The sequence below is a fragment of the Lagopus leucura genome, unplaced genomic scaffold, assembly GCF_019238085.1.
Source record: "Lagopus leucura isolate 7727_CA_CO unplaced genomic scaffold, USGS_WTPT01 Super-Scaffold_739, whole genome shotgun sequence".
NCBI lineage: Eukaryota > Metazoa > Chordata > Aves > Galliformes > Phasianidae > Lagopus > Lagopus leucura.
Window position 1 is genome coordinate 9,818,889 of NW_024962255.1, and position 12,772 is coordinate 9,831,660.

General features: G+C 34.7%; 1 protein-coding gene across 6 annotated transcripts in view; it reads right to left on the reverse strand.

Moving 5' to 3' along the window:
* CTNNA3 (catenin alpha 3) overlaps positions 1–12,772 on the reverse strand; it is a 418,023-nt gene that overhangs the window by 325,602 nt on the left and 79,649 nt on the right. For all 6 annotated transcript variants that reach the window (XM_042862647.1, XM_042862648.1, XM_042862646.1 and 3 more), the window contains exons 6-7: positions 7,887–8,150; positions 287–490 (exon numbers count right to left, since the gene is read on the reverse strand). In XM_042862647.1, coding sequence (XP_042718581.1) covers positions 287–490; positions 7,887–8,150 — 468 coding nt within the window. The remainder of the gene's footprint in view (positions 1–286; positions 491–7,886; positions 8,151–12,772) is intronic.

Consider the following 12,772-nt stretch of genomic DNA (forward strand, 5'->3'; position numbering starts at 1 on the left):
GTTCACAATAAGTATAAAATTATATAAACACGCATGCCATACCTGTTATACAGCACTTTCCATAGTCTGCACAACATAATTGAATTTTTACTCATTCTGGAGGTCTGTACTCAGGTTTAGGTTAAATTTATATATAGATGAGTTTTCCTTTCAACCTTGTGAAGATCACGATGAGAAATAGAGGTTAAACCACAAGCGATTACAAGACATTCATGCCAAATTACTTCTATTCAATACATATTCACAACAAACATTTCTTAAAAAAGAGAAAAGTCTGGTTACCTACATTGTTTATGTACTCAGAAAGCAGGTCTTGGAGAGCTTGACGGATAGCGTTGCACTCAGCAATGATGCGCTCTCGATGGAAATCACGTGTGCAGGAAGAATCAGCTAGCAAAGCTGCTCCACTGATAATAGCTTCCAAACGTTTCTCTAGCGATGGCCTTATTTTGTCTTCACTCACTAAAAGAGGGTCCTGGATGATCAAATGCTGGAAAGTATTTTTAGAAAGTAAAGGTAAGAATAGTCAGCCTACTGAAGTTGCCACTTTGTTTTTCATCTGCATGAACCACAGTGACATTAGTCTTCTTCAACTTCCAACTAGCTCTTTCATCTTGATGTCAAAAATACCTTGGACTATGGCAGATCCCAGTCTCCTTACACTGGCTACAGACACAGATCATTTGTAGACAAAACCAAATTCTCTCTGCCAGCAAGATCTCACTAGTTTTAGTCCAATATCCATGTCATGAAATTCTGCTTGCCTGGATTCAGTGCTAAGCTGCTTTCTGAGCTTTCCAGCTTCAGCTCTTTCACAGCAAAGTGCCTCACAGAATAAGATCACATCTACCTGCTTGCCATGTTGACATCTTCTGATGTCACAACTACCTTATCTCCAAGTTGTCTTTGTTTCCTATTTTAACTTCATGAGACTGAGTATTTTTCATCCTTTGCTTCAGTCTCTTCTACACCTGCACCTGTCATTTCTTCTACAAGGCATTTCACTGAAATCAGAAACACTATTTGTTTTCTTTATAAATATGCATGTGCTTTTATCTATGAAGTATCTTACTACTTGGTCTCTCATTTTTTACAATATTCTGCTCCAAAACTGAAAGCTATAAACCTCACTTTACAGGCAAAGAACTGGGGCCCTGCCAATCAGCCTCAGAGTCATACAGAAGGTATGTTTTAAGAGGCAACTGAATACCACACCTTTCCAAGTTCTCAGACAGCATTGCTTCTCCATTGTAAGTTTTATCACCATTGTTGTTAAAAAGTATTTGTTGAAATTGTTTCTTGTCCCCATCTGGATTTCTTGACTTCCTCATTCCCCCATATAGTGGGTCTGCCATGCACTTGCCTTGAAATTTTATACTAAGCTTTTATCTCTATAGCTCTATTATCTCTAATCTCTATTATCTATATATTTATATCTCTATATAACTATAGCACTGAGTATGTGATATTTACAACTCAACTCAGTAATGTTTCATGTTTTAAGTATTTCAGAGTGGAGGCTCAGCTTTGTTTGAATTTCTATAGGGAGGGTCAGTATCTCCAATATTAGACTTGTAGAGATCAGAATGACATCTGGATAACAAACACAAACAGCAGTGACAGCTCATCACTGAGATGTTATAAGAGCAGTCTAATTCTGATGATTTTAAGTCTAATACAGTCACACACCAAGGCAGAAATTTGCTGCTTCTATGTTTAACAGGCTCAATATCCACAAAGCAAAATTAGTAGTTCAATGACTGTATTTTCAAAGGACACCAAAGCATCCTCTTGCTTTTCACCAGCTCTGATAAGCAAAAGCAATGAAGTGTTTTGGCATGGTAAAACTAATTATGTTTTTGTGACAAATAAACACTCTAAGGAACAAGAAAGGGAGAAGTGACATTTTCATACATTGCAAAAGCAAGCTTACTGGAAAAAGCTTCAGCATTTAAAGAAATTCAAACTACTCATTTTTAATCAAACTGAACATCTGAATTTGTCATTTCTGTCCAGATCGTCAAGTCTCTATTCCACATAAGTCCGCTTAGCTGGATCCATATTCAAAGCTATCAGAAAAAACATATTAAACAAGAAAACCATGCCATATATCCTGAAGTGGAATTCAGGTCAGGTGAGCCAGAATTTATCTGTGCTATTAAATATGTGAACTGCTCATAAGCCAGAAAATTTTAATTATTTTTCCAATTTAGATTTCAAGTACTGTCTAGCTTAGGAAGTTCTAAAAGTACTAAGAAAAAAAATCTTGTATTACAACATGAATATCTAGGAAAGGGAACATCAGTTACTTTCAATTTTGTAGTTTATATTACTTTTTAGTGCACTATTACATAATATCTAGAGTTAGGGAGATTAAGTCTTTTTGTTACAGGTTTAATTCTCCTATCTTTTCCAGAATACACAACAATCTCTTTGGAACAGCTGTGAGATTCTCCAGAGAAACTAGAGAAAAATCAGACTTAATTATCTGAGTATTTCCAAATGAAGTATTTTAATACTGCCATCAGGCAGCACAGGTGATTTCTGCAATACTCAATTTTAAATGGAAGTTTGTTATTTGCCATCCTGCTGGAGCAGTGTAGGTTTCTAAATGTTTCACCTTCACTATTGATCCATAGCTCTGAAGTCAACCACCTCATTTAAAAGTACTCTTACTATTTAAGTACTCTCAGTACATAAGCCTATTAACATACATAACATGACTGGACACCAAACCTTATTAAGTAGCTTCTAAAATCCCGGGGATAAAAATTTCAGGCTCCTATTCTACTTCCTATCAGAAACTGGTACTACTCAAACTCTAGTCCTCAAATTTCACAGTGACCAGAAGGAAAACATACTTCTGAGAATCTGTCTCACATTCACCATGTTGATTTGGGAATTTTAATACCACATCAGAGTATCCAAAAGAAATAAATAAAAGCAGACTGTGCTACTGTCATTTCAATTTACAATTGTCTCTTCTGAGACAATAAAGTCCAAAACTATATGAATTTGTGTCACTGAGTTTATGAATTTTTACATGAAGTGACAAGATATATCATTAAAATAGTTTATAGGTTTATGTCAAGAATTTTTATGCATCCAGTAGAAACAATCTTAGATTAAGTTAAAGCAGTAACTATTTCCAAGTTCTGGGTTTTTTAGCTCCTTTTGTTATCCAGAAAGAAACAGTAAACCAGAAAGGAGCTTGAATGTAAGCAGGAGGGAAGATTTAGTACTTTGAAAAGCCAATTTAATTGCACTTACCCTATTTGTATCCCTTAATAATTTTCTAACTAAAAGCTGTAGAAAACCAAATTATTCTGACTATGGAAACAATAATCTCACACGTAACTTCAGAAACTGGTATTAGGCCATAATTTTATTTACCTCTTCCCTTGCTAACAAAGCAAAGGAATAAGGGCAGTCCTCTGTTTTCAGTCTCTTGCAGAAATAAATAAGAATCATAGAATCATAGAATCACCAAGGTTGGAAAAGACTTAAAAGATCATCCAGTCCAACCGTTCACCTATCACCAATAGTTCCCACTAAACCATGTCCCTCAACACAACATCCAGCCTTTTCCAAGAATTTGGAACGAGTTGAATAATTCTCAGTATTGATAACAAATTTGATTTCTGCAGTCTCCAAGAGAGAAGAAATACTAAAATTTTGTCAGGGCCTGGTAGTCCCTGCCTCTTAGGAGAAAATTCAAAGAAAAGAGAGAGAGAGAGAGAGAGAAGGAGCACTACTTGCTTTCCTTCTCTGACTATCTCCATATACCCTCAAGTCTTACTGGCAGTGGATGGAGCGAGACCGGTTTATCCAAGGCCTACAGTCAGACCTTAGCTGACTGAGCTCTTAGTTAAAGAGGCCTTTGTCCTTTTCTACAATAGCTATTTCCATATAAAGTAGGAAATTTATCTAAAGACATTTCCAGAAATGTGAAGGTAGTAAGACACCAATTGTTCACAAGTATAACATGGAAACACATCAAGAATATTAATACTGAGGTATTTTTTCCATTTTCTTCTCTTTATTGAAATTCCTTACAGCAAATGATAATATGGCTGAACACAAAGGAAAACTTCACCCTATTTATCTAGAGGCAAGCTAAGTTACTGTATCTCAAACATCATGCAAAAAATTATGAAAATGTAGTATAGGAAACTGAAAGAAAATGGTAAGAGATGCCTTTATGGACTCTGAAATGGAGGAGAAAACAAAACCCTTTCAGTTGTCACCTCTCTAAGAAGAATGCATAACTTCAAGATCAGAATTCAAATAGTTCTCAGCAACGGGAACTTTGTATTCCTACATAACGTGTTTAATCAATGTTTTATGTATGTCTCCATTACTTCGGCTATATCCAAATACACAACAGAGCTATAAAGGAAAAGGCTTGCATTTGATCAACTAGTAAAAACTGTATGAAGCTAGACACTGATGTTTAAATATTTACTGGGGTTTTTTTGTTATTGTTTCTATTTTTTAAATTAACTTATATCAAAGAGATAATCTCAAACTACTCTTCCACAGCAAATAATAAGGGAAGGCATTCCAGAAGTAACAACTTTCAGAGGTGAGTATATCCATTTTTTACATGGAAGAAATGTTTATTTTGTATTAGAGATTTGAAATACATAGAATCGCTCAGGTTGGAAAAGATTTTAAAGATCACTGAGTCCAACCACAACCTAACCATACTACCCTAACTCTAACCACCCTCTGCTAAATAATGTCCCTGAGCGCCACATCCAAACAGTTTTTAAACACATCCAGGGATGGTGACTCAACCACCTCCCTCGGGAGCCTATTCCTGCTTTCAGTAAAGAGGTTTTTCCTGATATCCAAACTAAACTTACCCTGGAGCAACTTAAGGCCACTTCCCCCTGTCCCATCACCCGTCACCAGTGAGAAGAGACCAACCCCGTTCACACATTCATGTGCGTCTGCCACATTCACATTACAGCCTTGAATGCCAAATTATTCTGTAGTACCTCACCTCTGCTACAGTTAAATCCTTCTGGCACTACTCACTGGATCAGCAACTTCACTGTTAGATCCCTGTATCTCAAGCATTCTCAACCCTATACTATACAGCGTCCATCATAACATAAAATGCACTCACAACTAGAATATTCAAGTATAACAACAGAAAGAAGTTGCACTTTAAGAAGTAGCTTTATCACAGAAGACTAAGCCATGTCTAATTGCTACAGTCAGTTAACCATTTAGTTAGCAAAATGACTGTTTTCAAATCTCAAACGAAAATTGGAAAAGAAGTTGGAAAAGGAGGCAGTTTGCAGAAAACACACAAAAAGTTGAACAAATAGTACCGGCAAAAAGCTGCTGCAGTTTAGCTCTGAACTAAATTTAAAGAAAGAAGACTACTAGGCAACAGTAACCAGGAAAATATGATTTAAGATTCTGCCCACAGATTTAATTCTAAAAGCAATTTCATAAAAAAATTCTGATCAGTATTCTAAATGGAAAAGGTAATTTGATTTCCAAACAACTGGGGAATGACAGATATGTAATAAATAGTTACACTTTTCTGCTTTAACAGGGTTAATGAGTGTTTAGCTACCTGAGATTTTAAACATAAATGAGCACCTAACCACAATTATTACTTGGCTACTTTACCCCTCATTTGCCTTCTGATCTCATGGAAGAGTGAGAGGAAGACCAGAATTCAGATAATACCAGGCTGCATTTTCTGACATTTTGGACTGATATACAGTATTTTAACATCTCATATGTAACTATCCTGCTACGTGGCCAGGGTCATTAAAGAACAACAGGTCAAATGAACACACTGAGTCAAGCATAGATGACCCGTATCATTTTGTGAGAAATCTCTTCACATTTAGAAAATGCAATACTAGTGAAAAGCATAGGTGATCTGCACCCACATACCCACTACTAAATTTGTTATAGTTTTGTGCTTAATTACAAATAATACATTTATTCATATGGAGGCTATAAGAGAAATTCTTGAGAATCTACTGATTTAAGAAGTTAACTGTTCTAATTCTTACTATTAACTTCTCAATTCAAAAATCTGTAATTACTCTGATACTGCCAGCACTGGGCAAAGGAAGAATGACACTGCAAACCATCTATATACTAGACTGTTGGGTAAGCTCTGTGATACTTTTCTACACTGCAAATATTTAACAAGATTTGTTCCCAACAATTTACTACATTATTTCATGGCACTCTATTTGCTGCAACAAGAAAGAGCAAAAGTTATTTCAGGTCTTTAGCCCATAGAACTTTCATTAAAGAAAGAAAAGCACAATCATTTAATTCATAAGATCATTTTTAAAAGCTTAAATTATGCTTATTTAACACATACAGCTTAAATTCCAATTTGTGGTATCTAGGTGAAAATAAATTTAAAATTCCATTTACAAAATAGCTTTTTACAAGTGAGACTTTATGTTGTTATGATTCCAATAAAAATAAATTCAATCCAGAAGAAAATTTTCCATGGAACCACTACCAAAATTCTTCTATTTTAAAATAATATTGAAAGTAAAGACAATTAAAAAATCTCATTAAAATGTTACTGCTCACATATGCCAGAATAAATCCATCTGCAGTCAGATGATGCAAGCACTTTGCCAAATTTTGTTTTATCTTCTTGAGGTTTTTTTTCTGGTTTCATTTTACGTTTGTTTGTTTTTTTGTTGTTGGGTGTTTGTTTGTTTGTTTGTTTTTTCCCCTAGGTTAAACAGGGAAAGAGTAGCTCTAATTTAAACTACACTGCCATTCAGGCATCATCATATCACATCACTTAACACACAAGTGATTTTCTTTCATTTAGTAAGAAAATAGTTTACAACTTTAAAACCTAGTGTAAACAGCAAGAATGGCTGGCATATAATATGCAATCACATTCCTTTGGGGATGAAAAAAAGAGCCTGTCAAATTCAGCTTCGGGCATTACTGAAAAGTCTGTTTTGATCAATACATTACCACTACAAGATTTATAACGTATAGGGATTTCAAATTTTCTTTAACCATTCATTGAATATTTTAAACAAAATCTATTGTCATCAGTCACAATATTAATTCTCATGAGAATGTATCAACATTCAAGGCTGGCATCAGACAAAAATGAGTTTTTACAACCAAAAAGGCCCTCTGTTTTTTGGTTTTGTTTTTTTAATTTGGGCTTACATCTGCTATAGCGGATGATGAATGCAGTCCATCACCTCATCTTCAGGAGGTCTTTTACCAATTTTAGCAAGGTAATGAAAAATTACACGTGGAAGAATCAGAAAAGTTTGAGGAAAAGGGAAAACTCGATGTGGAAGTCTAGAATTATGTTAGAAGTAGAGAAAGAGCAGACATTCTCCAAACATTTGGTTAAATACAGAAGTAAAAACATTAATCTGTTGAAGTATATTTCTCATCTCAATTTAACGTGAGTGAATTTAAAAATAAAGACATAGTTAGGTTTCTTAATCTTCAATTACATAAATTACATAATGATCCCATTGACAAGTTTCAGAGCAAATAGCATCACTTTGCATTGCACTAATTCAAACACAGTCAATGCAGCAGTGATTGCAATCATTAGAGAATCACTGTTATTTATAAACTTAACTTATGAGTTCAAGGACATTTCTGTCTCCACCATTACTTACATGCATGGACGTAATTCTTAAATGCTGTTTGAAAGAAGCAAAATAGTGAAACAAAGACTTAACTGCAAATATTTTTGAATAGTGATTCTTTCCAGTGAAATAATTTAGGGTGATACTATCCAGACTAAGACTAAGGACAGCATTGATCTTTCACTCAACAGCAGTAGATGAAAACTGAAATAACTGAAATACATTGCAGTGGGAAAAGTTTAAGGGTGTACCTACCTCAAGCTCATCAAGTGCACTTCCTAGAGTAGCTCTGTAAGATGCAGGTTGTCCCTTTTTATTCCCAACTCCTTGGGAAGCATTAGAAATCACATTGAGGGCATTTTGTATTTCATTACAAATTGAATCCTTGCTGGCTGTAAGGGATGCAACATCTGAATGTTCCAAACAAGCTGAACATATTGAATGAAGAAGAGAAGAATTTTCTTTCAGGGTTGCACGTGCTGCAGCAATTTCATCTCGCTGATCACTAGATTTCAAATCCTGTCAGCAAAAGAACATGACATTTATTTCCAAAAGCACTTCAAAACTGACAAGTAGTGCATAAATGGTGTTGTTTGTTTGTTTGTTTGTTTTTGTTCATTTTTCTATCTGTAGTCTGTTTAAGGTCACAAGTTACGTTTATCTAAGATTTGGAAAAATGACTACATCTGTAATTGTACTTATGATGGAATCTTCTTTATCTCACAAGGAATGAAGAAGACCTATGTAAAACAATCACATTTTTTAAATTGTATTTTATAACTAGCACTATGGAATATTCACATTCTGCTCTTCTAAAAAGAATTTTCCTGTGAAAAAAGTGGCCTGGAAATCAGCTCTCTTCTCTCCTCTCCAACATGTCTATCTTAATAAGCAGTAGAGAAAGACAGAGATGTAGATAGGGTTAATAAAGGAGTCTTTGATTGCTACATCTAAACATATTTCTTGTGGTTGCATTCCTGCCCTGCTGCCTGTGTTCCAGGTGCTCTGTAGAAATGAACAGCAGCTAGAGATTTACTTGAAGAAATGCATTGGATTACAAATTTCTGAAATATTTTTTGTCATTGCTGTAATACCCTATTTGATTATTTGCTTTGTTTATTTAAAATATTTATGATAAATATCTGTCAACAATACAAAATAAGCTGATTTCTTTTTTCCTTCCCAAAAAAGCACAAAACTATAGCAAATTGAGTCAAATAACTCAATGACATATTTTTCCACTCTATTTTAAGAAGCATTCAATTCAAACACTGCAGAGAACGTTAAGTTGCTGCTATGTGAACGTATGTACAATTGATGTGTGTAAAGAACAGCGCTCAAGAAAGTGAAACTAAAGTGTTGATCCATCAAAACAAGCTTATTAGCATTACCATTTTCAGAAATGTTAACAGTATGTTCTGTTTTGGCCACTCAGCTCACACTGCAAAATCAGTTTGTTTTAACTGTTATCATGAATAACAGTTTCTCTTTCTTCTCGCATATTAGCTGGGTTTTCTCACCATTGTTTTTTGTATACCCTGCAAACAGTTATAGGATAGGAACTCAGACCAAGAAAGAAAAAGCCAAAAGCCCTTGAGCTCTGTACTGAAAGTTAATGCATTGGTATATGATAGATTTAATACAGAACTGAGAATAAATGTCTTCCAGCAGCTGTACTCCGGACCTATAAATTGCTGCAAGTACTGCGAAAATCTATACAGAGAAAGAATGGCTGTATAATTTAAAGCACTGGTATTTGTCAAGAAAAGCTGCAGATACAGAACTTGATTTCTTTATTTTCAAAATTCTTATAAAAATTGTAATTTGCAACTCTGCAAAAAAAGTTGCCTTTGCAGAGATTCTTTTTAGATTAGAACTTTTGTTCATCTTTCCTGACGGCACTTCAGTGCAGAATACTATTTAATTCTTAACAGAATAATGAAATTCAAGAACAAACGCCAAATGATTTAAAAAAAAAAAAAAAAAAAAAGCTACAAATTAAAAAAAGTTAACAATGAGCATTTATGTTCTACATTGAATATACTTGGATAATATGAGAAAAGTGGAGCACTGATCCAATTTATATTGTAGAGATTATATATGTTGTATTAATCCACAAAAATAAAATGTTGAAGAAAAGGTTTAAGCAGTTGAATTATTATTTTTGAGATGCATCCCTACCAAGAACACTGACAGCTGCATCACACACTCCTGTTCTTCCTTACGCTTGAGAGATTTTCCATGATCAGTCCAAAAATACAAGCTAAAATACACATTATACCTCAATAGCTACACAAAATGCTATACCTCCTAACCAATGTCTAAAACTTACAGAATTTAAATAAGTTTATGGGAGAAATATGAAGATTTGTGTCTTAAAGTCACGTGTACATTTAACCATCTCTTTTGCTAATTTGTGAACACCAAGCAATGTTGTTTTTTTTTTGTTTTAAACATTAATGATACTGGAACGTTTTACTAATCAGGGAAGTATAACTTTTGAGATAGTGGTTTTGATTCAGAAAATAAGAAAAGCTTCTAAAATATAAGTGTTTTCCAGAGAAAAAGAGTGTTATAAGTGAACATTCCTTTCTAACAGAAGTAATTTTAAGTCCATGAAGTAAGAACGTTTTGTTGAAACCCTCTGAAATAGTTACTTTCAGAATGTGATCAACGTTGAACTGTGTTGTCAATGTCTGTTATGTTAACAGACTGCTGCCTGCTAACTGCAGTTTAAATTGCCATATTTCTTTATGTGCTAGCTTCCAACTATCATAATTGATATGACTCAATGGGAACCAGTATCCTCCTGGATTCACAGCAAGTAACAATGAACACTGCAGCATTCCTTATGTAAGTTCAGGAAATGCAATTTCCTTTATTTCTAAATATGTAAGAAATAAAGCATTTAAAAAAAAAAAAAAAAAAAAAAAAAAAAAGACGAGTTGAGCTGTCCTAAGAAATTTAATCATTATTTTTGGTGCATAAAATCAGAAAAGTCCCAAGAAATATTTATTATTTTTGAAGTGAATATTCAGTTATAACAGTTATCTGAAAGCCCTTCAAACTGGTCAGAATTCAGTTTGTAAGACACAAAACATAAGGCACACAATACTTCAAAATAAAACAGCAAGTCTTACTAATTATCCCCTCATACGGACCCAGCTGTGTTGAACCCACTGAATTGTAACAATTCTTAAGGTTAGTACAAGGGCTACCACAGGCAATATCCTATAAGACAACTGTGTTCAGTAGAAACAGCATGTAAAATATAATCTCTCAGTAATAGAAGAAAGAAGTGGAAAGCAGTCACAGTTTAAACTTCAGCAAAGAAAATTTTGTGAGGACCCTACAGACAGGCACTGCAGAACTCTGAAATTTTAATCTTTGTGATCTGCCTTTTAATATCTAAGCCAGGGCTTTGCTGTTTATCCTTGAGTATAAAATATGAATCCAGAGCTGATCACAGTCACCATCAGAAACAAATCTCCGCTGCTTTATCTCGAAAAGTCAAAAAACACCCTTAAATGGTCTTTTCCTTGAAGAAGGGAAATGGTAAGAGCTTCAAGCTTCACACAGCAGTGGCAGCAGTTTTGCCGAAGCATCCTCTACCTGTTCATATACTGACTTCCTCATTTTCCCTACATGGCTAAAAATTATGAATTTGGATTTCCTTTTATTTTTTATGATGGTATCTATAATGTGGAAGAACACCAAGGAATTAAAACATGTTGAGATTCATCTAATTAAATGGCATGAGAAGGTTTTAGTTCAAGCTTTTCTGTGTAGCATCAATTTCTTGCATTGAAGCAGTGTATAATTTTAATTGCAAACTTCTCAGCTTAATAAGCCTTAACAGAATACATTCATTTCTGTGACTTCAGTGCTTTTCACAAATGATAATAAAGACAGTTCTTCCATGGAGGAAATGTAACTGTCAAATAAAACATTCTCATCAGTAACAGAAATTAGAGAGTGGAGGGAACTCGCACAATTTAGGAAGTCCTTCGACCATTAACTATCAGGTTTCAATATTACTGGTCTTGTGAAGCCTTGAAATCTTAAGAGATGTAGAGCGACAGATTAAATATAATAGTCCATCTCGATAAAGGAAGAAAGATGTCTTCCACCCCATTCCCCATACCAAGTGTACGAAATGTGTACAGAAGTATCACTTTATCTGACCCCTGGTTTCCTCTGGAACAAAGCCCTTTTTTACTCTTGCTGTGTTTCAAGAAATAACACAGCACACAGTTGATAGAGAAAGAGCACTCATAACCATCAGTGAAACTATTAGTACAGAAAAAGCCCTGTATTTTAGAATTCATTTAGAAGGGACAGAGTAATAAAATAAGGCCAGGTAAGTCAGTCAAAGCAGCGCTGTACTTCACATTCACAAATAATTTACTAAGCAAACTACCTCTAAGGCATAGTATTTAAAAACTTTGTTTTCACTATTTCATACAGAAACTGAATTTCAAGTGATCAGCAAGTCCAAAACACTTTGCATTAGTACTTCATGCCCCTTTATACTTCCTGCTGTCAATCACTGGACTGAGATGAATATCAGGTAACAGCAAAAGGACAAGAGGGGATGGTCTCAAATTGCCCCAGGGGAGGTTCAGGTCAGATATTAGAAAAAAAATTATTCTCAGGAAGAGTGATGATGCATTGGAACAGGCTGCCCAGGGAGGTGGTGGAGTCACTGTCCCTGGAGGCATTCAAGTATCATGTGGATGTGGCACAGGGGGATATAGTTAGCAAGCATGGTGACGATGGGTTGGGGTTGGACTAGACTGTCTTAGTGGTCTTTTTCCAACCTCAACAATTCCATGATTCTCTCTATCCATATTCTATATTTATATCTATTAATGACTAATTTTCCATTAATTACAGTTGGATCAAACACAGATTTGATCCCAAATCCTCTCAAATCCAACGGAAATTGCAACATTCGTTTTTGCAAAAACATTATGCTTTTTTCACATTAACAACATTGTTCATAGGACACGTGAATTCTAAGATTCATACGTATTCAGAGTGTTTTTCATTTAGAGTTTTTGGTGAGTGGTACAATTTGCTGTGTTGCTGACTAAGACAAAACAAATTATATTCTCTCTTCATCAAGTCTCAGCCACGCT